This window comes from Bos grunniens, chromosome 28, assembly GCF_055505025.1.
Source record: "Bos grunniens cultivar Pamir isolate PY7600 chromosome 28, Bosgru_T2T1.0, whole genome shotgun sequence".
Lineage (NCBI taxonomy): Eukaryota > Metazoa > Chordata > Mammalia > Artiodactyla > Bovidae > Bos > Bos grunniens.
The window spans coordinates 21,266,602-21,294,002 of NC_141192.1; the positions used below are offsets into that span (position 1 = coordinate 21,266,602).

At 38.7% G+C, this 27,401-nt stretch overlaps 1 protein-coding gene, 1 non-coding gene and 1 pseudogene across 10 annotated transcripts in view; 1 reads left to right on the forward strand and 2 right to left on the reverse strand.

Annotated features, from left to right (window-relative positions):
• Positions 1–27,401, reverse strand: part of TET1 (tet methylcytosine dioxygenase 1) — a 132,383-nt gene that overhangs the window by 76,072 nt on the left and 28,910 nt on the right. For 6 of the 9 annotated variants that reach the window (XR_015157096.1, XM_086382637.1, XM_086382635.1 and 3 more), the window contains exon 3: positions 11,489–11,542. Coding sequence is in view for 5 of the 9 variants with exons in the window: in XM_086382637.1 (XP_086238763.1) it covers positions 11,489–11,542 (54 nt within the window). In the remaining 4 variants the exon portion in view is untranslated. Of the gene's footprint in view, positions 1–11,488; positions 11,543–11,767; positions 12,376–27,401 lie in introns of those variants that run through there. The other 3 variants (XM_086382644.1, XM_086382642.1, XM_086382643.1) reach the window with 2 other exon arrangements.
• On the forward strand, positions 8,988–9,269 carry LOC147343007 (cytochrome c oxidase assembly protein COX14 pseudogene; annotated as a pseudogene).
• LOC147343008 (small nucleolar RNA SNORA36 family) lies at positions 17,678–17,811 on the reverse strand. The gene has a single exon (XR_015157237.1). It is a non-coding gene; the product is annotated as a small nucleolar RNA SNORA36 family (small nucleolar RNA).

The following is a 27,401-nucleotide window of genomic DNA, read 5'->3' on the forward strand; positions in this document are numbered from 1 at the left end:
CTTTTTTGATGATCCAGCGGATGTTGGCAATTTGATCTCTGGTTCCTCTGCCTTTCTAAATCCAGATTGAACTTCTGGAAGTTCATGGTTCACTTACTGTTGAAGCCTGGCTTGGAGAATTTTGAGCATTACTTTGCTAGCGTGTGAGATGAATGCAATTGTGCGGTAGTTTGAGCATTCTTTGGCATTGCCTTTCTTTGGAATTGGAATGAAAACTGACCTTTTCCAGTCCTGTGGCCACTGCTGAGTTTTCCAAATTTGCTGACATATTGACTGAAGCACATTCAAAGCACATTCACAGCATCATCTTTTAGGATTTGAAATAGCTCAACTGGAATTCCATCACCTCCACTAGCTTTGTTCATAGTGATGCCTCCTAAGACCCATTTGACTTCTCATTCCAGGATGTCTGGCTCTAGGTCAGTGATCACACCATTGTGATTATCTGGGTCATGAAGGTCTTTTTTGGATAGTTCTTCTGTATATTCTTGCCACCTCTTCTTAATATCTTCTGCTTCTGTTAGGTCCACAACATTTCTCTCCTTTATTGTGCCCATCTTTGCATGCAATGTTCCCTTGGTATCAAATAAACCCATATAAGAGACATTCTAACTGAGGTATACTCTTTGAAAATGTCAGGCTGACAAGACTAATGAGATAGAACAACTGAATGCAATTTATAATCTGAAATTATTTTTGATATGCACTGCATTAAGGACAGATGGTGAATTTTGATCAGTAGATGGTAATAGTATTGTATCAATGTTAACTCCCAATTTTGATTATTGTATTATAGCTATGCAAGATGAGGTCTTTGTTTATAGGAAATACAAACTTTAGTATTTAGGGGTAAAGAAACCTCATCTTTACAACCTCAATTTCACATCTGAAATTACTCTCAAATAATTTAAGGGGGAAAATCTACATGAGAAGACATAAAACAAATAAGATAAAATGTTAACATGAGTAACCTAGGTGAATGGTATATGAGAATACTTTGTAGTATTCTTACAGCTTTTCTGTTGTTTGAAATTATGTCAAGGTATTTTTTTAATTTTAATGAAGCTAACAAGAATGAAGTAGGAAGATGAGATGCTTCCTCATTTTGGAGTTGAGCATATTACATGGTTTGACCAACAAATACTACTGAATTTTCTTAGTTGAAAATCAAAATAGAAAATTCTGGCCATGGGCAGCACATAAGTTAGTCTTGACAGACACTTTTTCACTAGAAATTATACTGAGAAGTTAGACTGTCCCTTATATAACTATGGCATGTCATGATGCACAGTATCTTAGAAAACATGGCCCAGGTAACTCAGCTTTCGGATGGTTCCAACTTGTTTTAATGAAGTGATCAAATATCAGAGGCTTTAAATAAACCCTGGATAGCTGGATTAAATTTCTGATGAAATGTTCTAACCTGCAGTGCAGCTATTTTATACTGTCTGTTAAGTGAGACATAAACGAGATTTCAAGTGTGCTGAGTGACAAAAATCATTGTTTTGAAATAGCTTCCTTTTGTTTTAATCTGCAAATAACATTCAGAATTTTATAAGTTTCATCAATAACCTGACTTCAAGCCAATAATAGTAGCTTTACAAGTGCTTCCCCATGGCTCTATAAATACCTCTGCTTCTTTTTTTATTTTTCATTTCTTTATTTCAGTTAGCCAATAATTAAGGCATCCCTTTCTCTTCCACTCCCTGCTACCACTTGGTATAGATGTGGCAGGTCAATTTAATCTCTGAGTTTAGCCAACCACATTTAGTTTTCCAATCTGCTAATCTCTTCTAATTAAGAATTTAGGATCCAATCCAGGAAGCATTGGACAATCTCCAACAAAGGCCCCAATAGTTAATGTAGATTGGATAACCTATCTGAAACCTGAAATTTATTGTAATTTACCCAGATGACTTGATCCTCAAATCAAAACATTTTACAAAAATGTGAAGAAAGAGAAGTAGTGTTCAAAATCACCAATGAAAAAACACTTACACACACAATGGTGGGAAGAGGAGATAAAGGAGTGCAAAGAGGCAAGACAACCAAATCCAAGACATGATCTAAGATTACAGGCTGGATCAGGAGGAAACACCTAAAAAGGATTTGTGGGGAGGGGAAGAACAATTGAGAAGATTTTTAAAGGGACAGTATCCTCTGAATCATTAAAGGTCTGCAGTATGATCATTGTATTGTAGTTAAGGAGAGGCATGCTGCAGTATTTATAGGTAAACTGTCACATGGCTCAGCAAAAAAAGAAAGAGTACTGATGCACAATGTGTTATTCTTTCATCTTTTTTGTAGGTTTGATTTTTTCAAATAAAATTTGAAGAATTAATCAAATTAAAAAAAATAAATATATATATATCCTGATTTCCATAGCAATTCATTATCAATACTACCCAAGACTGGCTTGATGATTTCAGAAAGTGGTTTTCCTTACATACCTAGATGTCACTATAATAATTTCAGCAGTTCAGACCTAACTGACTAAAGTTAGGCCATAAAATGCATTAATTCAATCATTCATTAAACCAACAAGTATTGAGTTGTAGGTAGAAGGTATTACACTAAGACCGCAGAACATAGAGTTAAATGCTGCTCTAAACTTAAGAGGTTGACAATCTAGCTTAAAGAATAATAAAAGCAACTACAAATCTAAACACATCAATATTCTATAAAGGATTTTATTTGATATTAACAGTCATAACAAAAACAGTCATGATGTTGACAGCTATCATTTAATGAACATCCACTCTGTGTGGGATAAATTTAGTAAAAATTAAAATTAGGTAATCTGCTAAACAACCCTGTGGATTAGTTATTGCTCCCCCTTTAAAGATAATGAAAACAGTTCTCAGAGAGTTCAATTAACTTTCTCTCAGTCAAGCACCTGCTTTTGGGTACTGTTGATACCACAAAAAAACACACAGTTTAAATTTTAAAATTAAAAAAAAAATTTTTTTTTTTAATGAAAAGTAATCAAAAGCACTAAATATCTTACCATATCAAAATTTAAATACTCAGGGACTTCCCCGGAAGTCCAGTGGTTGCGTCTCCATGCTTCCAGTGCAGGGAGCACAGGTTCCACCCTTAGTAGTGGACTACTATAGTGGAACAACTGCATCTTAGTAGTGGAACTAAGATCCCAGAAGCCAAGTGGCAAAAAGTCAAAAAATAAACACTCAAGAAAATTTCAGATTTGTGTTTTCCATTATCAGAGAAGTTACATCTAAAATAACATTAGTTAAACTTATTTCAAGAAATGGAATAAACAGTTATTAGATTTTCCCCCTTTCTAAAGTAGAATGAATACACAAGATGATAAGTATGAATAAAAATATTTTTCCAAGAAAAAAATATATTCAGATATTTAAGATATTTAAACTTTGTGACAATTGAGTGAGAGTGTTCTCATGTGATTCTTATCTAGAAGAAATCACGCTTAAGGCACATAACTTGCAAACAACACTATAACTTATATCCTGTTTCAAGTGCTCATCCTAGTCCACATTTTTCTTTGCAGCTGAGGCTTTTTTAACCTGTTTATTTTTAATTGATGGATAATTGCTTTACAGTATTGTGGTGGCTTCTGCCAAACATCAACATAAATCAGTCATAAGTATATGTATGTGCCCTCCCTTTTGAGCCTCCCACCACCTCCCTCCCCATCCCACCCCTCTAAGTTGTTACAGAACTGTCCCTGAATCATAGGGCAAATTCCCATTGGCTATATTACATATGAAAATGTATGTTTCCATGTCACTCTCTCCATACATCCCACCTTCTCCTCCCCACCACACCGTGTCTATAAGTCTATTCTCTATGTTTATCTCCATTGTGTAGCTGAATTCTATAATAGAAACTAATTATCAACTGTGAGATTATATTTCATACAGATGATATTCTAGTCTTTATTATAGAATTATTGATTCTATAAAATATATACATATAAAAAAGGGGGGAAAGAGAAATTTAATATTTTCAAGGTTTAAAGTCTTCTTTCTGATACTTCTCATTTACAAAAAGCAGAAATGACATTTTTAAAAAGAAAGGAAAGGCTTTGGGGGATATAAAGAAAGGGAATACATTGGTAAAAAAAAAAAATACACATTTTCCTAAAGGCTCACTTAATATTTTTAGTAGGATAAATTATATTTTTAGATTTAATAATAATACCACTGATTGAGAAATTTCTATGTGTCCAGCTATCCTAAGCAATGTAACATGCATTAAATAATTTGCTTATGTGTATAATTATCTTATGATCCTATGTGTATTTTTGTGTACTAAATTTAAAATTAAACAACACACAATATAATGTTTAAAATAAATAGTTTTGTTATTTAAACATAACTAACTTCCTAAACTAAGTTTATTATTTAACATCTGGTTCTCTAAAACCATGAAAAGAACCTATGCTTTAATCAAATTCATATATCACTAAATTATAGACATAATAAAACTGTACCATCTCTTAAATTTTTTCAAGTGCAGAAAGTCCTGTTTTTAGTTCAAAAAGGAATAAAAGTTAGTATTTAAAACTATGAAGCACAAGAACAGGTTAAAGAATGACACTGTAATCTTCTTTCTCTGGAATAAGCCAACTACAGTGGGCAAATCTTGCCATCACATCTTTAAAAACATATTTTTATGACACACTTTGAATACTGAAAGGCATTCCATTATCAAATTAACTACAACTTGAAGATGATTTCAGACACTAGTAAGGTTTTAACAAAAATTTAACTAACAGTTCCTATCTTGGCTCTTTTTCCCTATCTGTTGAGATGATATTCTAGCCAATACATGGAGAGCTATACAGTAAAGAAGGCAGACATCTGAAAACAGTACGAATCTAGCACTATCAAAACACAAACACATTATCAGATGAGCATAAGGATTCAAGACACAAAGCATATGTTCTTTTCTGAGCTCAGAAGAATTCAACAGACTTTTTTTGTAGCCTGAATGAAATTTTCTTCAAGCCTATTTACCCTACTTGGCTTCTATTCACTCTCATTCTGTTTGGGATCATTCCTAGAAATTACAAAATGGACATGAGTCTTGAATCACTGGAAATGTTCGTGTTCCAGTGATAAATGAATGACTTGACTGTGTGTGAGTTGGCTTAGTGAGAACTCAGCCCTGAAATCAGTCTCATCATCCCTGGGCAAAATGCTATGTTACAATTTCTGGATATGCAAACCAGAAGCCCCATGTGTGCCTTTGAGCGTGTGAATAAACATTGATGAATGAGCACACATCTTTGATAGTTTTTGCCAGCACATGACATAAGGAGGAAAATAAGGACCATGTGTTGTTGAATCATAAAGCTACATTCTTAAGTTTTATATGATCACCTTATATGCTAAGATTATCTTCTTCCAAATTATATGTTTGTGGGGTTTTCTTTTGTTGTTTTTTTTTTAAAGCTGGTATCCCTTTGCGAATACTCTTACCACTCACTCTGAATTTTTCCCTCCTGATGGTCTGTTATATTCAGATGTCTGGGATTTCTTGCCTGGGACTATGTAAGTCATAGGACTTCCCAGTGGTCTAGTAGTTAGAATTCTGAGCTTCAGCTGCACAGGGTAAAGGTTCAGTTCCCTGGTCAGAGAACTAAGATTTCACATGCCATGTGGTGTGGCCAAAATTTTTAAAACAAAAACGAAACACAAAGAAACTATCACTATGCCTCCCTATGCCCCCAATAACCATCAAGATCACTATAGGATGTCACTAAAATTTGCAGCGAGTTGCTGCTATAAGTCATAGAAAGTTACTTTATAACTAGACTTAAATCACTTTACCAATGATTTAACCAACTGAAACAAAGTTGTAGATAAGTGTGCAGAGACAAAGCTTTAGTAACCTTGTTATCTTTCATTTCTAGTAACTTAATGAGTTTTTAAGATAAACAAGGTAACTCAATTGTATCTAATTTGGTACTTTTGAACCCTCACTAGTATATGTAACAATTTACAAATGAAGGAAATAGTTTTCAAAGGTACCAAGTAAATTTCCCTAGGGGGTGTTTTGCTCTATCTTGGAAATTTTTTTGGTTTGTTTTTTTCCCTCAAAGTATATACCACAATTTGTAATTTAATAATTTGTTTTTTTTTTTTTTTGCCCTCAATCTCTTTGAGGGCAGGGATCACTTTGGACTTATACACCATTGTAGCCCAGCATTTAGTATGGGCTAAAAAAGTATCGACTGAATGTTAATAATACTGTTTTTCAAGAAAGAAGACTCATTGAGCATTAACTGTGTGCCAGGCAATGATGGTACTAAATATTTTGAATATCACTGTCATGTAAATCAAGATCACATATGAAAGGTGATTCATTTATGATTTGATTCTCCTTTTAAAAGATATTTCAAAAAGACTAATCAGTATAGCTACATGCCATTATCTTGTCCTTCTCTTAGTGAGACGTGTCTTATTTCCCCTCATTCCATACCTCCCTGCCCCCTCAACCACTTTTTTTTATCAGCATCATCAAGGAAGGAAGGAAGCAGTGAAGAGCAGGGCTGCCAGCACAGAAGCTAGCAGGAAGATCACTTGGTTTTCTTTTCTTTTTTTTCTTTTCTAAATCATTTGTAGACAATTTCCTGGTTTAATGTCCCCTGATATTTCTTTGTATTTGTTCAAAATATAATACTGTGATGATATTTTATAACCAAATAGCTAGAAAATGTTTCTTACCAGTCAAGAAATTACAGAATGAATAAATGCAGTTCACTCTCAGGGATACCCACACTTTTCATGCTGACATGATTTTAGGTTTTCAGATACGTTGCAAAAATAGTATAGAGTTCTTATATAAACTTTACTCAACCCTGTCAGTGTTACTTTCTTACATAATCATGGTTCTGTTTTGACCCTACCATACTGTCCCTGTGGTCATTTAGTGATGCTGAATATATTTTATTTGTCCTTTCAGGTCCCCACTCCATCTTCTACATCCTCTTATAAGACACAGGAGGCTGACCAAGATATATCTCATTAGTAGGCTCCCTTGCTCCTTTTGGGTTCTGGTTGGGATAAACCAATGAAAGCAGCAAAAAACTGGAGGGCAGAGTATTTATTTCCATACCCACCTCCCCATGACTTTCTTGCTGAAGAAAGATCCCATTACCACAGGCCACTCAATAGAACAGTCCTGTTCTATTTAGCAACAGCTATCCTACCTGACTTTCTGCTCCCAAGCCCTTATCCCTTCAGGCCTGCTGCTGCGTCACTTTAGTCGTGTCCGACTCTGTGCGACCCCATAGATGGCAGCCCACCAGGCTTCCCGTCCCTGGGATTCTCCAGGCAAGAACACTGGAGTGGGTTGCCATTTCCTTCTCCAATGCACGAAAGTGAAAAGTGAAAGTGAAGTCACTCAGTCGTGTCCGACTCTTAGCGACCCCGTGGACTGCAGCCTACTGGGCTCCTCCGTCCCTGGGATTTTCTAGGCAAAAGTACCTGAGTGGGGTGCCATCCCTTCAGGCCTAGGAGGGGCAGTATGTCTGCTGTCCTCAGCCCTAGGATGCTTTGTCATCCCTAAATTTTTCCGAATCCTGCCCTCACCCTTTTTTAAAAAAATCCCTTTCTTAAATTCTCTCCAATATTTCCAACTAATTGTGCAATCTGATTTTCTCCAGACACAATGACTGACAACCTAACCAAAGTGATGTTGCCTTGAATTGACTTTTTCTAAGGGTATATATCCTTCTACCTCAAAACATAAAGCAATGGTTATTTACATACAGGTTTCTGCCAAGAAAAGTTCCAAACCATGCCTCTCATAAGTACACATTCATGAAACACGGCCTGGAATCATCTCATGCGCTTACCTTTCTCAAGAATCAAGCGAACAATTAAAGCACAGCTAATAAGCTATCATCTATAAAAATAACTCCAGTGAGTTAAGGCAGAAACGTGGCCCTCTAACACCAGTAGGGAATGAGTTTGTGCTGAGCACCCTAACCTCATCCCCCAGTCATTTGATACCCATTCTGGCCATGAGAGTACTTTGAAAAGAAACTGTGCTTTCAGCTAGAGGAAAATGCTCTCTTTAGTCAGGAATGTGAGATCACAATTTATAATTCTAAATATTGAATTATAACAGCATGAATACAGATTACCAATTCAAATAGATTGTTTAAAGATGAGAGGTGTGAGACTCAACAGGCAATTTTAACCCATAACTGGATTCAGGATTTAGTTAGTAGGTTCACAGTAGGATGAGACAAGCTTCCCAGTTTCCTTAATCAGACTCTTCATTTATCCTGCTACTGCTGCTGCTAAGTCACTTCAGTCATGTCCGACTCTGTGCGACCCCACAGATGGCAGCCCAACAGGCTCCGCCGTCCCTGGGATTCTCCAGGCAAGAATACTGGAGTGGGTTGCCATTTCCTTCTCCAATGCATGAAAGTGAAAAGTGAAAGTGAAGTCACTCAGTCGTGTCCAACTCTCAGCGACCTCATGGACTGCAGCCTCCTCCATCCATGGGATTTTCCAGGCAAGAGTACTGGAGTGGGGTGCCATTGCCTTCTCTGTTCATTTATCCAACTACTTCCTAATAGATTATGAAGATGAAAATCAGTCAGGATACTTATAGGTAGCAACTACCCTGACCAAGAGCAAGGACTGAAGAGATTTGAAGACTTCAGAGGCCAGAATCCAAGGAAGAAGAGCAGCACTCAGGCATAAGGCCAAAAGCAAAACTGTAACCTGAAGAGTCCCATCACTGATCCCTGAGTAGCAGCTGACTGTAATGTTAAGGCCTCACCCATAAAATCCTAAATGGAAAGTTTTCCTTTTTCTCCAGCCTCCCTCCCGAAATGCAGATTTAGTTTTCTTAACATCTCCTTTAGGGTTATATCTATGCTTGAACTGGTCCAGTCCAGGTGCTGCTTCCAGCTGCGCTAAGAGATCAAGGCAGGCTGGAGGCCTCAGTTGGACAGGAGAGAGCGGCAGCATCCAGGGAACAACATGCCAACTGCCAAGCAACTACCTGACATGGGCTGCAAGACCTTCTTCACCTCCATGAATCTCCTCAGTGTGTACGGGGGCTACTTCTGCAGTGTCCGAGCCTACCACTGTTTCTAGCGGCACAGCTCCCAGCGCCGGGCTGCAGAAGAACGGAAGACCTCGGGAACCCTGTAGAACGGGCGGGCTTTTCCCCTTGAGCAGAGAAGCCCAAGGCCTGCTGTGGAAAGACTGCACCTGCAATCATTTCTGAGTCCAGCGGACCAGGGCCTTAACAGCTTTCGAACTCTGCTGGGGAAAAGTGCCCATGTTTTCTCTGATACGTCCACTTTGGAGAGGCTATCGAATCAAAACAGGAATGGGAGGGTGAGGCACACTTACTGACATTAAATAACTTGCCATTACAAAAAAAAAAAAAATTCTACACTTGCTCAACTGTATTTTACACATATCAAGCTGAAATCTGAAAGTATCTTAGCATTTCTTCTGTGGTGCAGAGAAACAAAGCTGTCTTTGGAGAAGAACAAAAAGGTATGCCCAACAGAAAATTAAAGAAAACATTTTAAAATGTCAACATCAGAAAATCATTAATTTTTTTCTTTTTAGAGCATTTCCTTACTCTTGTACAACAACTGATAACTACAGAGGAAGTGAGCAACAATTTGGTTCTGCTTGTTGTGGCACATGAATATCAGCCACACACAGGCACTTATTTCTTTTTAAAAGTCAGAGTTCATTGCCACGATTCAAAAAAGCAATACACAGTATATTTACTTCTGGAATTTATTTCAGGTAACAGGACACCCACAGACTAACCAAATAAACAGAATTCAAGAGTATTCCCAAGGCCCAATTCTACCTCATAGCAAAGGGAGGTAATGACTTAGCTACCAGGGTTAGACCATATTAGTTTGTCCATGTGGTTTCCTTCCTTTCTTCTATGCCCCCTTCCCACCCACCCTCAACCTGCCCCCCCACCTGCCTCCCCACCTCACCCCCACCCACCCACACACACACAAATCTGAGGGCCATTTATAACAGCAAGACTCAAACTACTTCTCCCTTGAAGATTTTAAGACAAAATACCTGAGATGGATATACCCAATACAGCGAGCGTGAAAAGAGAATAAGATATACATTTAGGGATTGTAATGATATTCTTCTATAATTTGGGGAGGAGAAAAAATTAAAAGGAGGCAGGTGGATCAATATGCAGAAGAAAAACAGAGAAGGGTTTAATTTACCTTGAAAATAACCAGTATTCTATTTGTCTAAGCCCAGTGAGAATTTGTGCCAAGCAATTTCATTCATTTCACAGTGCCTAGCACACAACTGACTGTGCGGTAAATATTAAATAAATACTTGTTGGTTGATGAAAAATGTACATGGCAATGCTGTGTACACACAGGAAGCAGAAACTTGAAGTGGTCAGACAAATTAGAAAGCAATGTAAGGTCTGGTTCTGCACGTCAATAGCATTTTCAAGGTATACAACTGAGGAAACAGATGAGAAAAAAAAATGTGTCCCATCCATAGTTCAAACATGTTCTTCCTCTTTGAGTGCCAACACTTTATTTGCAAAAGAAAAACTAAGATTAGGATAAGATATTTTTAATTATATATACACAATATACTTTTAAAGACCAGTCATTTTATTGCTTAATATGTCTTTTTGAATTAAAAAGGTTGCCTGCTCAAGATACTTACATTCAGAATAACAACATACTACCTGAAACCTTTAACACATAAGCACCTATTTACTAGACTAAAGCTAGCCTTGAACTTTTAGTAGTGTATATGATTTTAAATTAACCCTGCTAAATACCAGACAAAGCTCATAACACAGACTGCTAGCTTATAACTGAATTAGGTAACTACTAAATACTCATTAGGCAAATTACAGAAAATAAAGGAAACATACTCATTCCTACAGCTTCATGAATGCCAAAATTAAAGATGATATAATGAGAATTTGGGATTAAGCAATTGTAATTTGGCTGTAAAATCTCAATGGCTTACACATTTTAAATTGAAATAAAACCTCTAAGCATCTTTTCCTTTAGAAAAATCACACATTTTAAAATAGTGTCTAATGGAAGGACTATTAAAACTACAATGGATCATAGCTGTCAACTTTAAATAGTGTCTTTCTCCTTAAGAGCTTAAGTTTACACACTGGTGCAACATCACAAATGCAGATGCTACAAAGAGAGCTACAAAAAAAGCCACAAATTTTATTCACAACACTTTGCATATAAAGTTTTCCTTCTGCAGACTTGTGTGGAGTTGAAAATAAAGGATGCTAATATGCACATTATGTAGCATATAAAAAGAGAGAAAGAAAGAGAAAGAGATAAAACACTTTAGTTGAGTGAAAATTCATATATCTACTGAAAATCTGGGAGAACTCATATCCACTGTACTCCAAATTTACCCCTCAGTGACAGAAAAATACTATATGAAATGGAAAAAAATTAAATATGATTTAATCAATAGCTGATTACCTTTAAAACTTTGGGCTTCTTTTCCCTCTGGGGCCTCTTGTTTTCCTTTACAACCTAAAAAAAATCAAATTGCAAAATGAGCCTCCGTTTAAGAGAAAAAAAAAATTAGCTCCCACACCCCCCCCCCAAATTTTTTTTGGCTATTTCTCTATAAAACTACTTATCCCATCTAAAATCATCAACATGTTTGCTAGGCAGAACCTAAAGAGCTTATGTAAAATGTATACTTTAAAAGTCACTGAAAAAAAAGCCTTGCATAAAGATGAAGTAGGGAAATACCCTTTTTTCCCCTTAAAGTCTGTCTTAATTAGCCTCTGCATTCTTCACAGCGAAGCCCACGAGGTAGCCATCTTGCTTGCTTCTGCAGAGGAAGCCTCTACAGTGGAACAGTTCTGCAAACTGCTTTTTGGTATTATTATCATGGTGTTTAAAGGCAGCCCTGGCCTGCCAGCACTGTAGACGTGCTGGGCATGCCTTTTGCAAAAACAGCCCCACAAAGAGTGCAGCCAATGGCAATGCAGAGCTTAGCAACTCCAAAGTGATCTTCTCTGCCTAGCCTTCCTAGACAAAGGATCTCCTGTGCGGCTCCGCTCTCACCACAGGACACAGGCAGCCACAAGCTGCGACATGGAGTTCGCTGCAGAGGATCTGGTCCCGCCGAAATCACAGGAGGCTTCAGCAAAAACAATGCACACAAATCCCCAGGTCTCCACCATCGGATCGATGGCGGAGTCTCCCTGATTAGTAACCTCTTGGCGGCTCCGAGGGCAGGTCTGCGCGGGGGGGTTGGGGTGGTGGGGGTGCATGGCCCTGCCTCCAACATACAGGAGATATAACTGAGCTGAGGGGGGCATTTGGGCTTGCTGAAACTCTGGAAGGTATTGTGCATTTTTACTTTATAAGGCAAGGCTAAATATTGGCGATATTTAAGGCAGGGAGGTTATGTGAGGACACTGTAGGCTCAGCTGTTGGGCTGCGTGTCTCATTCCTCGGGAACCACACCTCTCTGCAGCCGGCGCTTTGCCCAGAAACACAGCAATTTGATTTCTGTCAATAAATGTCCAATGACAAAGGCAGATTAAAAAATAATAATAAAGCCGCTTAAAAGGAAAAGGACAGGATGAGGACAAGGGAAAGGGGAGGAGTTTTCAGAATACACTTGCCACTCTGAGTGGCTGGCGATTTCAAAAAGCTTTCTCTTTCTTGCTCTGGATGTTTCTGATGACCTTCATTTCCCCCAAGAAATTTGTCGCTTCCAGAAAGTGGACTCATACTTCTGGGACATAAGAAGCACCTTTGGCTCCTCTACCTTCCAAGATCTTCAACTGTCACCGAGCATCTCTCCACAAAGCTGCCAAGCAGGTCCCCACGTGGAGCCTGTCTGTGCACGGGCTGATGATCGGACACGGCCACTTGGTTCTCAGGGACTGGGAGCTGAGCCAGAGGTAGAACTAGCAGCCACCCACACTCAGCACACCTGGACTACCCCCCGCCCCCGCCCCCATGCCGAGTGGGTGGCAGGCACTGGGAGAGCAAGACACCACAGTTGGAACTTGCCAGACTCTGGGAAGGACAGAGCCAGAGGAGTCTAGCCCTTCCCTTCAGCCCCTTGGACAAGTAATAATGGCAATAGACAAAGAACCAGGACAGCTGTTTGAGCTGGCAGGTCTCAAGGTCACTGCCAAAATTCGGTGCAGAGGCCAGTCACAGTGCCATCACAGCCACCTTGACAGCTGCACAGATCTCGGGAAGACAGCTTCAGCTCCATCCTCACAGGGCCAAAGTCTCAGCAGCACATTTGGGGGATTGGCAGGAGGGCCTCTCTGGCTGCTCTGCCAAAGATGGGTTTTCCACTTGCAGTTGGATTCAGAACAGATTCCCACAACCAGAAATCAGGAACAGAGTGAGGGCCGGAAAGCCTGTATTTCATCACCCTTGATTCCTAGCCTTTCGGTTTGCCACAAAAGCACGCTTTTCTAGTTGGAATGGGAAATCCAACATGCATTGTTTTCCCGCTTTAAACTACCTCACCCCCACCCATCCACCCTCAAAAATTTTAACAAATGTAAGAAGCAAGCAAAACCAGTGGATTGTAACCTAACCACGTTCACCACGGCAACTTCAAGCACACTGAGCCCACACTAAAAAGCTCTCTGTGGGGAGTGAAGCAAACATGAAATGGGTCAAAAACAGGACCAAATATAACAGGATTTGAAAATGGGTGCAAAACCTTTTAGCCCTATGTTTCTTTCTCTTTGGAGGCTTGTGTGTATGTGGTAAATTATAGAAAACAAAAAATGTTACATTTTTACCATTTTAAAGTGTATAATTTAGTAGCATTAAGTATATTCATAATATTATGCAAGTATCACCACTTTGCATTTCTAGAACTTTTTCATCATCCCAAGCACAAAGTGTATACACGAAGTTACTCCCTACTCCCTACCTTCTGTTAACTTTCTGTTCTACTTTGTCTCTATACATTTGCCTGCTCTAGGTACCTCATATAAGTAGTATCAAGCAATATTTGTTCTGTTGTGAATAACACTGGGTATGCAAGTATCTGTTTGAGTCCCTGCTCTCAATTTATACCTAGGAGTAGAAATAATGGATCTTATGAAAATTTTGATTAATTTTTGGGTGAGGAAACACCAAACTATTTTCTGCAGCCAAGCCACTTTTTTCTTTTTCTGCCATGTTACATTCCCATCACAGAGAAGGCAATGACACCCCACTCCAGTACTCTTGCCTGGAAAATCCCATGGATGGAGGAGCCTGGTGGGCTGCAGTCCATGGGGTCACTAAGAGTTGGACACGACTGAGTGACTTCACTTTCACTTTTCACTTTCAGGCATTGGAGAAGGAAATGGCAACCCACTCCAGTAGTCTTGCCTGGAGAATCCCACGGACGGGGGAGCCTGGTGGGTTGCTGTCTATGGGATTGCACAGAGTCGGACATGACTGAAGTGACTTAGCAGCAGCAGCAGCAGCATTCCCATCAACAAGACATGCAAGGATAATCCTACATTTATTTCTTAAAGTGTTTTCCATTTCAATTAAAGATTATGTCTCTCCCCTTGAATACCTGAATAAAAATTTTTTAAAGCGTGAACATTTTCTCAGGTTGATTGCTCATTGTTTAGTAAAGTGGTCATGATATATTAAGATATATATATATTTTTTCCCCTCATCATATGGCTTATGGGATCTTAGTTCCCTGACCAGGGATTGAACCTGGGCAGTGAAAACACAGAGTCCTATCCACTGTATTACCAGAGAATTCCCATAATTATATATTTTAAATAATTTCATTACCTGTGTGACCCATAATGTATGCCTCAATAAAATAAAATAAATAAAAATAAATTCAGGATCAGGGTGTTAGGTCTACTAAATATCCACACTGGTGAGAAGTTCATTTTTTTTTAAAGCCCCATGGGCAGGCATTTTCACTGCATGGGATACTCATGAAACTGCATAATACTCCACTTGATAACCTAAGCAAAACAAACATCGAAGGTCTGTGTGCAGTGTTCTGTAAAATGAATTAATAAATAAAGCCAAAGTTCATCCCAGCTAATTAGAGTTAATGGAAGTGATCATAGCTAACATTAACTCCAAATATCCAACTGATACTACACCATGAAAATCTGTACTTGTTTGAATACAGAATACATTGGTAGCCTCTACTGGTTGTGACCATCTGTTCTAAATCCTACACTTAGCGATTTATCCATCTCAGCTCAAGTCTTAGGTGATAGTGAGCTTTGATGGAGAAAATAATCAGAAATTACTTGCAGAGAAAGTGGAGGTCAAGAGAGCCATTTCCACTCTCTTATTATTCAGAGCAAAATGCATACAACTAGATCTTATTGAATGATAAATTCAGAAACTAAGAAACATGATGTTGTAGTCCTACTTATTCAGAACTGATTTTTGTTACTTAAGTCTATTTGTTTATTCCAACCTAACCCTAATCACAAGGAACTCATTGCATGAGTTGATATTTAATTTTGTAATTAACTCATGTGTACTAGGTTCTTTCAAATGTTACAAAATACTTCTATCTCTTTACTCTTAAAAAATCACATAATTGGAACTTCCCTTGTAGTCCAGTGGATAAAACTCTGTGCTCTCAATGCCGGGTGCCTGGATTCAATCTCTGGTCTGGGAACTAGATCCTGTACCCTGCAACTAAGACCCGGAGCAGCCAAATAATAAATATTTAAACCCCTCTCCCCCACCTCCCCAAAATCACATGATTACAGAGATTAAAAAAGAGTATCAGGGACTTTCATGGTGGTCCAGTGGTTAAGAATCTGCCTTGCAATGCAGGGGACACAGGTTCCCACATGCCAGGGGGGAACTAAGCCTGCGCACCACCACTAAAGAGGCCACATACGCGTCAATGAAGAAAGACCACACGTACAGCAACTAAGACTCAACACAGCCAAATAAATACATAAACAAAATCGGAGAAAATTTAGGTCATAGATAAATCTAAAAGGTGAGACCCAGAGAAGTGAAATTACTTAACTCAGGTTACATAGCCAGTTAGAACTTGAGCCTGAATCTAACCATCTTACACAGCTCTCTCTATAACTTCTCATTTTCAGTACTCAACAATAGACATTTATAAATATCTAAAAAAATAACCTTAAAGGAACTGTCTTCGAAACCATACCCTTCAGTATAAGAATATTGAATCATTATGTTGTACACCTGAAACTAATACTGTAAATAAATGATTTTTTAAAATCAATTATATTAAAAAAAAAAAAAAAAAGAACACTCACATGCATCATTTCTAGCCTAGAACAGCAGCTCAAGAAGGTTAGTATTTTAGGGGCTTCCCTGGTGGGCTCAGTGGTTAAGAATCCTCCTGCCAATGCAGGAGACATGGGTTTAATCCCTAGTCCGGGAGGATCCCACATGCCATGGAGCAACTAAGCCCATGTGCCACAGCTACTGACCTTGTGTTCCAGAGCCTGGGAGCTGTAAGTACTGAAGCCCCTGTGCCCCAAAGTTCCTGCTCCACAACAGGAGCAGCCACTTCAATGGAAGCCTGTGCACGCAAGTAGAAAAAAGCCCACACAGCAATGAAGACCCAGCGCAGCCAAACAAATAAATAATTTTTAAAAATTTTAACTAGTATTTTAAATTAACATTACATCAGGTGTACTTTTTAAAAATGTATTTTTTGCCCTCAGAGGTAAATCTATGAATAATTTCAAAATCCTACTTCTATTTCTAAACATAAGCAGTTCTGCACCCACAAGAAACTAGATATACAAATACTGACTAGGAGGAGTCTTCTAAATTAATCTCAAGAGTTATTCACTATGCCCCAATATTGACACCTCTGCAGCACAAAATCCTTCTAATATAAGCTATTGTCTCATCTCCCATGAAATCATTTTATATTTCTTTTCTTACATACTGTTGGGAGACTCATGGCTTTTGCACTGAAACCTTGGTAAGATATTCCAAGTACCATCTTTTGTAGATTTTCAATCAACAAGAATAAAAAAAGAGCAGCTCATACTTTAACAATTCTAATGGAGATCTTAAAATCAGTTTGATTTTATTTCATGTGCGAAATAAGAACCTGAACTGCTAACACTGGAGGTCTTCCTGGATTATAGGCACAGTCTTTCCCTGTGCTTTCCTCCCCCAGTTCCTTCTCTGAGGCTTATCTACAGTAGCCCTTTTCTTCTCTAAGGGGCCAGGTCTCCCTAGTACCCAACTGCATTCTCTCTAGCAGTCCTGCTTAGTGCTGGTAAAAATAACTGCTCTTCAATAGCTAGAACTAAGGAACAAGTGAACAAAAAGTGATCTTCTGCAGTTGCCAAGCAAGGGCAGTTGACAATGAGGTGAACCATAATGCCCAAGACTAAATGGGGCTGAAATATCACCTCGCCCCAATTTCTTCTCAACGGTTCTTCATGCTAACTTAAAACTGACAATCATACTCCCTCTATTACAGTCTAGATCCATAATTTGAACAGAGAAATCCAATAACATCATCTATGTGCTTTTTTTGTCAAAATCAAATCACAAAGGATGCTGTGATTTAGAAAAAAAATTTCCCCCTTTGTGAATGATAAGATGAAGTTTCCTTCTTATTATTACTAGTCTGTCCTATATTTTATAATTAATATTACTTATTTATTTGCTTTTATGCAGTGTATCTGTAGACTAGGCGGTATACGAATAGAGTAATGCTTTCCATCCACTCATCCCTCCTAGCCTGTGTTTCAATGTCCCAGAGTTCAATTAACAGAACAGGGAAGCTGCCCTGAACTGAACTCAACACTCTGGAAATCTTTCTTTGTTTCTTTGTTTTTAAAGGAAGTTCTGTACCTTTGGGCTCCTTCTCTACATCATGCAAGAAAGCTGAAAGTTGACTCTAGAGAACCTTGTATCCTCAGTTTTTGATCTAACAGCAAAATCTTAAAAATATTTTGTTTCACTGAGAAGCTCAAAGCATTTACGCACATACAACTTGTTTTTTAAAAAGTCAGACCTAGGTGTCTCCTAAATTTAGGAAAATCAACCTCATTTGTTAATTCATGTTTTTACAATGAAATTCCCCAACTTAATAACCAAAAATCCTTAAAAGAATAGTGTTGTTTTATAAACAACTGTTGGGCACTCTCAATATGTACACATGTTCTGGGCTTGCCCTGCAGTCCCTCAGAATGTACCATCTCAGAAGACACATAAATAGATAGTTATAAAGTAGTATAGAATGGAGATGAGCCCAGAAAGCTATATAAGACTAGAGAAGTCTCCCTAGAGGATGTGACATTTATTTCCACTCAGACCAAAGGATAGGTAAGAAGTTGGTTAAACACAGGAGAGAAGAAAGGTGTGTGCCCCAGATGAAGGTAACAACATGTTCAAGGACACTGGGAGCACTGTGGCTATTGACAGTCACACTATGGGGAGAAATGTATGTAAATAGATGCACTACTACTTGGGCATTGTTGTTATTGTTCAGTCACTCGATCGTGTCCAAGTCTCCTGTACAATGTTACGAACCTCCGTCCACAGTTCTTTAGGCACTCTGTTTATCAGATCTAAATCCCTTGAATCTATCTGTCACTTCTACTGTATAATCATAAGGGATTTGATTTAGGTCATATCTGAATGGCCTAGTGGTTTTCCCTATGTTCTTCAATTAAGTCTAAATTTTGCAGTAAGGAGTTTCTGGTCTGAGCCCCCTAGTCTTGATTTTGCTGACTGTCTAGAGCTTCTTCATCTTCGGCTGGTCATTAAGCATGCATATGAAGAGATGTAATCAACCTTTAATTCTATACCATTCAGGTTTCAAATGTTTCTATTTCAACCTTCAACTTTCCATTATTGGTCCCTTCAAAACCTAACAATGATACTCCTGTTAAGTTGTTCATCACAAATGTCAGCTACCTTTTCAAGAGAACTAAGGGCTCCCCAGGTGGCTCAGTGATAAAGAATACCCCTGTCAATTCAGGAGACATGGGTTCAAAGCCCTAGGTGGGGAAGATCCCTGGAGGAGGAAACAGCAGCCCACTCCCATATTTGCCTGGAAAATTCTGTGGACAGAGGACCCTGATGGGCTACAGTTCAAGGCATTACAAAGAGGTGGACACAGTTGAGTGACTGAGCATGCACAAGGAGAAATGACTGGTTTATCCCAGATCTGAAACCCTTGTATTTTACCTGTTTAAAATTCCCACATATAACTAAGTCTCCTAATCAAAGAAAAGCAATATTTTGAAAATCAGTGTATGTAGGTTTTTGTTGAGATGAGGCCAGTTACTCCAGAAGGGTTAATGTCTTTAGTTTTTTAGCTAATTGACTAGAGTCCCACACAATATTTGGAGAAGAAAGATTTGTCTGCCTAAAAATGTCAGTCTTTCATCTGGGTAACTGGTTGTACTAGACAGATGCTTCTGATGGTTGGAGAAAGGGAAGTCCTTCCTTTGTTCATTCCAGAAATAGAACAGAGAACACCAACTATATTAGAGGCACTGCTTAACACCTGTGGAATCTCTGACTCAATGAATAACTTCTGCATTGAAATTAACTCAGGTAGAGAGAAAACACAGAAAACTTGCCATGGAACCCATAATATCTACAATTATAGAATGCCTAAAATTAGTCTTTTTCTGAAGTTTGTTTGACTTTCTTGATAGCCAAATACTGGGCACATCAGTTCTTGTTTAAAATAAATGATTCTCGATATTCTTAACAGAGACGTTTCTTCTAACTTGCGAGTACCATTTCACTGTCTGAAGGGATCCTTTTGGGCTTTTGCAATGTAAAGCCCTTTAGGAATACCTTGTGGGATCAGAAGGAGACATATTTGTCATAACAGGAAAACTAAAAGGTTATTTTTCACTACAGTGCACCTTAGATAACAGGTATGGAGCACAAACTTCTACCTGTGTTAACTGTGCAAGTTTAAATGAAAAACTTGTCTATGATTATCAGGACTGTTTTAACCTAACTGATTATAATGGCATTTCCATAGATACTCTTAACGACCAGTTGAGAAAATGCAATTTCCTCCCAAATCTGTTTGATTTACCTGATTTCAAAATACTTATTCAAAAGGCACAGTAGCTCTTGTTGTTTAAAATAAATGGCCCTTGATGTTTTTACTAGATATTTATAAGCTATGAATTGATATTTTCCTTGCTCATAACAACAATTCTTTCATGCACATCACTTGAGAGTAAGTCAAACTGCATTCATTGATGCTGTGGTTGTTTCTAACTTGATGAAATATATACCCATATTTTTATAGGGCTACTTTTGCTAATAATCATAATGAAGCCTTAGTGACTTGGTGGGGGGGATGACCAGTATACCTAAAAATTCCCTGATCGTAGCTATGCATGTGATGAAAGAAATTACTTTAGATTTTTTTGAAACAAAAATATTCTTTCCTCCAGGCCCCCTGTTCACCTTAAGATGTTATATTACACATAAAATATAATTTATTTTATATACTATAATAAAATAATAAAATATTTATAAAATATAATATATTTTACACATATTGTTAAAATATGATATTGTACAAGATCAGTATGTTCCTGTTGTTGCTGTTTGGTTGCTCAGTTGTGGCCAAATCTTGGTGACCCCATGCACTGCAGCACACCAGACTCCCCTGTCCTTCACCATCTCCCAGAGTTTGCTCAAATGCATGTTCATTGAATTGGTGATGCTATCTAACCATCTCATCCTCTGGTGGGATCCAGATCCCAGTGATGCTTATTAACTGTGTGACCTTGAGCAAGTTAGCCTCCCGTAGACTTTGTCCCCATGAGGGACAAAGCTGACATTAGGGTTAAATGCTATAATGGCTATGAAAAAGCTTATGGTATGGCAGCTGACTTCCAGGTGTTCCACAGAGAACAAGCTGCTTCCAGGTGTAGCAACAGAGAACAATGTCTGTCATTAATTAAGAAAACAAGTACAAATAAACAAGGTATTGAGCAGTAAAAACTCATTTAATATAAAAATGGAGGTATTCAAGCAAACAGTATTTCAGGACATTGGAACCTCTCCCAGATAAGTCTAATACTAACAAGATTTCTGATAGAGTTAGGGCATGCTAATTTCACCATGGAATATAACCTAATCTTACATTTATTAGTTTAAAAGAAAATGAGGGAGTTCCCTACAGCAAGTGGTTGGGATTTGGCGCATTATCACTGCCGTGGGCTGGGATCAATCCCTGCTCAGGACACTAAAATTCTGTGCTGGGGTGTTGGGGCGTGGGGAAGAGAATGTGAAACTGTCACTTCCAGTTGTAACAGAATTGGTAATTTGGAACAACTGCTTAAGACAAAGAAAAAATACACAAAATATAAAAACATTTGCATAGAGGCATAGAAGAGTGAAAAATTACCATGATAGTGTAGAATTAATTACCAGACCAGAATTTAGAAAGGAATGAGGTCCAGGGAGGGTAAAAGTTTCTTAAGGAGAAACTAAAAATGGAAAAAAAAAAAGAGCTAGAAAGATGGTTTAAAAGACTGTAACCTTTAAGATTAAAGATCTAAACATAAGACCAGAAACTATAAAACTCCTAGAGGAGAACATAGACAAAACACTCTCCGACATACATCACAGCAGGATCCTCTATGACCCACCTCCCAGAATATTGGAAATAAAAGCAAAAATAAACAAATGGGACCTAATTAAACTTAAGAGCTTCTGCACATCAAAGGAAACTATTAGCAAGGTGAAAAGACAGCCTTCAGAATGGGAGAAAATAATAGCAAATGAAGCAACCGACAAACAACTAATCTCAAAAATATACAAGCAACTCCTACAGCTCAACTCCAGAAAAATAAACGACCCAATCAAAAAATGGGCCAAAGAACTAAATAGACATTTCTCCAAAGAAGACATACAGATGGCTAACAAACACATGAAAAGATGCTCAACATCACTCATTATCAGAGAAATGCAAATCAAAACCACTATGAGGTACCATTTCACACCAGTCAGAATGGCTGCGATCCAAAAGTCTACAAATAATAAATGCTGGAGAGGGTGTGGAGATAAGGGAACCCTCTTACACTGTTGGTGGGAATGCAAACTAGTACAGCCACTATGGAGAACAGTGTGGAGATTCCTTAAAAAACTGGAAATAGAACTGCCTTATGATCCAGCAATCCCACTGCTGGGCATACACACTGAGGAAACCAGAAGGGAAAGAGACACGTGTACCCCAGTGTTCATCGCAGCACTGTTTATAATAGCCAGGACATGGAAGCAACCTAGATATCCATCAGCAGATGAATGGATAAGAAAGCAGTGGTACATATACACAATGGAGTATTACTCAGCCATTAAAAAGAATACATTTGAATCAGTTCTAATGAGGTGGATGAAACTGGAGCCTATTATACAGAGTGAAGTAAGGAAGGAAAGAAGGAAAGTAAAGAAGGAAAAACATAAATACAGTATACTAACGCATATATATGGAATTTAGAAAGATGGTAACAATAACCCGGTGTACGAGACAGCAAAAGAGACACTGAGGTATAGAACAGTCTTATGGACTCTGTGGGAGAGGGAGAGGGTGGGAAGATTTGGGAGAATGGCATTGAAACATGTAAAATATCATGTAAGAAACGAGTTGCCAGTCCAGGTTCGATGCACGATACTGGATGCTTGGGGCTAGTGCACTGGGACGACCCAGAGGGATGGTATGGGGAGGGAGGAGGGAGGAGGGTTCAGGATGGGGAACACATGTATACCTGTGGTGGATTCATTTTGATATTTGGCAAAACTAATACAATTATGTAAAGTTTAAACATAAAATAAAATTAGAAAAAAAAAAGACTGTAACCTTGAAATTAAAATACAGAAGCAGTGGATTGGCAAACTCAAAGAGTTTAAATATTTGATTCCTGTCAAAAAATTATATTTTTGTAAAATGAGCTTATAAAATTCTTTTCTTAAAATTTTTATTGAAGTATAGTCAACTTACAATGTTATGCTAGTTTCTGGTACATATCAAAGTGATTCCGTTTTTTATATGTATTTTTTCTTTTCCATTATAGGCTATTACAAGATATTGAATATAATTCCCTGTGCTATACAGTAGCTCCTTGTTAAAATGATCCTATAAGATTCTTATACAACATCTCTTTCGAAGTTTCACAGGCCTAAGATAGCAGCAATAAACTTAGCATGGCTATCTTCAACCAGTCCACATTTTGGTCCTGCTTCTCTGAACCCTCCAGGTTCTTTGCATTTTGATTGATGCCCTTGCTCAAGGACATGGTGGTTAAAATGAGCCCTTAGCATATAGACCAAAGGCTCTAATCCAAGATCAACTGTGTAGTCTTAGACAAGTTACTTGGCCTATCTAAGCCTCATTGTCTTATTTTATACATTGGTGGATGAATGTACATTTCATAGGACTATTGTAAAGATGAAGTGAGACAATGAGCATTTCAGTTTTTAATACAGTTCCAGGCACTTAGTATGTATTCAATACATAATAGTTGTTATTAACCTCTTTGGATGTCAGTGTTTACCACACACCAGTTTCACAGCCATGACTAGTATCATTCAATTAGACCAACATTTGCTTGATGCATATCAAATGACAAGCACCACACAATTTTTGTGCCCCCCCAAATTAACTTGTTTTAATCCTAATGCCTAATATAAAGAATTCGAAAGTTGGGCCTTTGGAAGATTCTTAAGTTATACCAGTTGAATTGAATGAGATTGTGGGGTCTCTGGGAGTCGGACATGACTGAGCGACTTCCCTTTCACCTTTCACTTTCATTCATTGGAGAAGGAAATGGCAACCCACTCCAGTGTTCTTGCCTGGAGAATCCCAAGGACGGGAAGCCTAGTGGGCTTCCGTCTCTGGGGTCGCACAGAGTCGGACACGACTGAAGCGACTTGGCAGCAGCAGCAGCAGCGCATTCTAATGGAGAAGGCAATGGCAACCCACTCCAGTACTCTTGCCTGGAAAATCCCATGGACAGAGGAGCCTGGTGGGCTGCAGTCCATGGGGTCACTAAGAGTTGGACATGACTGAGCGACTTCACTTTCACTTTTCACTTCCATGCATTGGAGAAGGAAATGGCAACCCACTCCAGTGTTCTTGCCTGGAGAATCCCAGGGACAGAGGAGCCTGTTGGGCTGCCGTGTATGGGGGGTTGCACAGTGTCGGACACGACTGCTGCGACTTAGCAGCAGCAGCAGCACATTCTAAAAGAAGCTCCAGAGAGTTCCCTAGCCTCTTCCACCATGTGAGGACACAGTGAGAAGGCACCAGTTATAAACCAGGAAATGGGCCTTCACCAGAGCTATGAGCAGTGAATGTCTGTTGTTTATAAGCCACCCAGGCTGCAGTAGTTTGTTGTAGGAGTCCAAATGGACAGACTTGAAATAGACACTTCTCCAAAGATACACAAGTGGTCAATAAACACATGAAAGGATGCTTGACATCATTAACGAGAGAAATGCAAACCGAAACCATCCTGGAGTATCACTTCACACCCACTAGGAAGGCAATCACAAAAAAAGTCAGATAATAAGCTTTGATGAGGATGTGGTGAAACTAGAACCCTCATACATTGCTGGTTGAATCTGAAATGATATGGCTGCTTTGAGAAACAGTTTGGCAACAAAAAGTTGCCATAGGACCCAGCAGTTACACTCCTCAGAATATACACAGCTCCAAAGAAATCCCTAGCCTCTTCAACTCAGAAATTTCCCTAGCCTTTCCACACATATTTTTGTGTGAAAAAATATTTTCACACAAAAACCTGTACACATTTGTTTGTAAATGCATTATTCATAATAGCTAAAAAGTAGAAACAACTCAGAAGTCCATCAACTGATGAATGTTTATACAAAATGTGGCTTATTCATGCAATGAAAAAATATTCAGTCATGAAAGTACTGATAAATGCAATGACAAGGATAAAACTTGAAAACATTAGGCTAAAGTGAAAGAAGTCAGATACAAAAGACCAAATATTGTATGATTCTAGTTATATGAAATACCCAGAATAGACAAATTCATAAAGACAAAAAGCAGATTAGTGGTTACCAGGAGATGACAGAGGGAAAAATGAGGAGTCACTGCTTAATTATACTGGGTTTCTTTTTTGGGGCGATGAACACATTCAAGAAATAGATTGTGGTAATGGTTGCGCAACCTTGTAAATATACGAAAGACCGGGAATTCCTTGATGGTCCAGTGGTTAGGAAACCAAAGTTCCAGGCCGAGGGCATGGGTTCAATCTCTGCTCAGGAAATTAAGATCTTGAAAGTCATGTGGCCAAAAATAGATAAAAAATACGAAATATTATATAAATATAATACGTATTTAAATATATATATAAAACACCAGAAATGTCCCTAGAAAATGAAATTAGGTGAATAAAGAATGTAATTTAATTTTATGTTGCCTAGTAGACAAACCTCCCTGCAATTCTGTATCAACTCCTAAACAAGTTACTTACTCTGTCAAGAATGGAGGAAACTAACACACACACACACAAACACACACACTTCTCTCTAAACCTAAACTGGATGCTGCTGATGCTAAGTCGCTTCAGTAGTGTCCGACTCTCTGCGACCCCTTAGACAGAAACCCACCAGGCTTCCCCGTCCCTGGGATTCTCCAGGCAAGAACACTGGAGTGGGTTGCCATTTCCTTCTCCAATGCGTGAAAGTGAAAAGGGAAAAGTGAAGTCACTAAGTCGTGTCCAACTCTTCGGGACCCCATGGACTACAGCCTACCAGGCTCCTCTGCCCGTGGGATTTTCCAGGCAAGAGTACTGGAGTGGGTAAAAGTCCATGGCTTGCATGGAAGCAACCTAACTGTCCATCAATAGAGGAAGGGGTAAAGAAGATGTGGTACATATGTATAAGGGAATATTACTCAGCTATAAAAAGGAACAAAATGGTGTCATGTAGGTGGACCTAGAGAGTGTCACACAGAATGTAGTAAGTCAGAAAGAGAAAAACAAATACATATTCACATATATATGTGGAAACTAGAAAAATGGTATAGAAGACCTTATTTGCAGAACAGAAATAAAGACACAGACATAAAGAAAAACATGTAGACACCAAGTGGGCGAAAGGAGTCGGGGCGGGGACGGTGAATTGAGAGATTCAGACTGATATATATGCACTACTATGTTTAAAACAGATAAGTAATGAGACCCTACTGTGTGTCACAGGAACTCTATTCAATTGACATAGCACTGTAAAGCAACTATAGTCCAAAAAAAAATACCTCCATGACTTGAATCAACTGTGGGCTTCCACTGTCTTAACCTCCTACTTCCTCCTGCCTTGAACCTACTTTTGTACTTTAACAGAAAACTCACCACAAAATGGTGTTCTATATGAAATATGATATGAAAATTAGCTGTGTAGTGTGAATGTCTAGAATACAGCAGAAACACCAAAACCCTTTCATTATACAAGGACAAGAAAATAACTGTGGCATCATTGTCTGGCCGGAAACCATAATTATAATTCCGTATCACATGGGAATGGTGAAATCAATTCATTCATAATGCGTCTTAAACCTCTAGCAGGAAAAATGCATTTGCAGATACTGTGAAATGGCACGAGCTGGCTACTTCTGCAGACTTTAGCTGCTGCTGCTGCAGCTAAGTTGCGTCAGTCGTGTCCGACTCTGTGCGACCCCATAGACGGCAGCCCACCAGGCTCCCCCGTCCCTGGGATTCTCCAGGCAAGAACACTGGAGTGGGTTGCCATTTCCTTCTCCAAAGCATGAAAGAGAAAAGTGAAAATGAAGTTGCTCAGTCGTGTCCAACTCCTAGTGACCCCAGGGACTACAGCTCACCAGGCTCCTCCATCCATGGGATTTTCCAAGCAAGAGTACTGGAGTGGGGCGCCGCTGCCTTCTCTGCAGATTTTAGCTACTTTCCTCTAAAAAACCAGAGTCAAATAGCAAGAGGGAAATGGGTGAAAGTAATGAAATGGATAGGCAAATCTCCACAAGAATAAAACAATAACCACCACATTTAAGCATCCATATGTAGCAGGGACTCTTCCAGGCTCTTTGTAGACCTCAGCGCTGCTCCTCAGGACATCCCTGCTTCACGGGTCTGACTATCACAATGTTAAATCCATTCTCACAATGGAGGAACATCAGAACTCTTCATATAATTTAATCATAGTAACAGTTGTCAATTTCATTCCTGCCAAGCTGTAAAAGATTAGTGTGATTCTCTTGTTTTTATTTTGGAGGGTAGAAAATATTTCTGTGAAATCTAATGAAAGTTAAAGATCATCTTTCCAGAAAAACGCATAGAAAGCATATAATTTTGAGGGGATGGCATTACAGAGCACTGAAGTCCATCCAGATTAAAAACCTCTGCTGTAGTTCTAACTT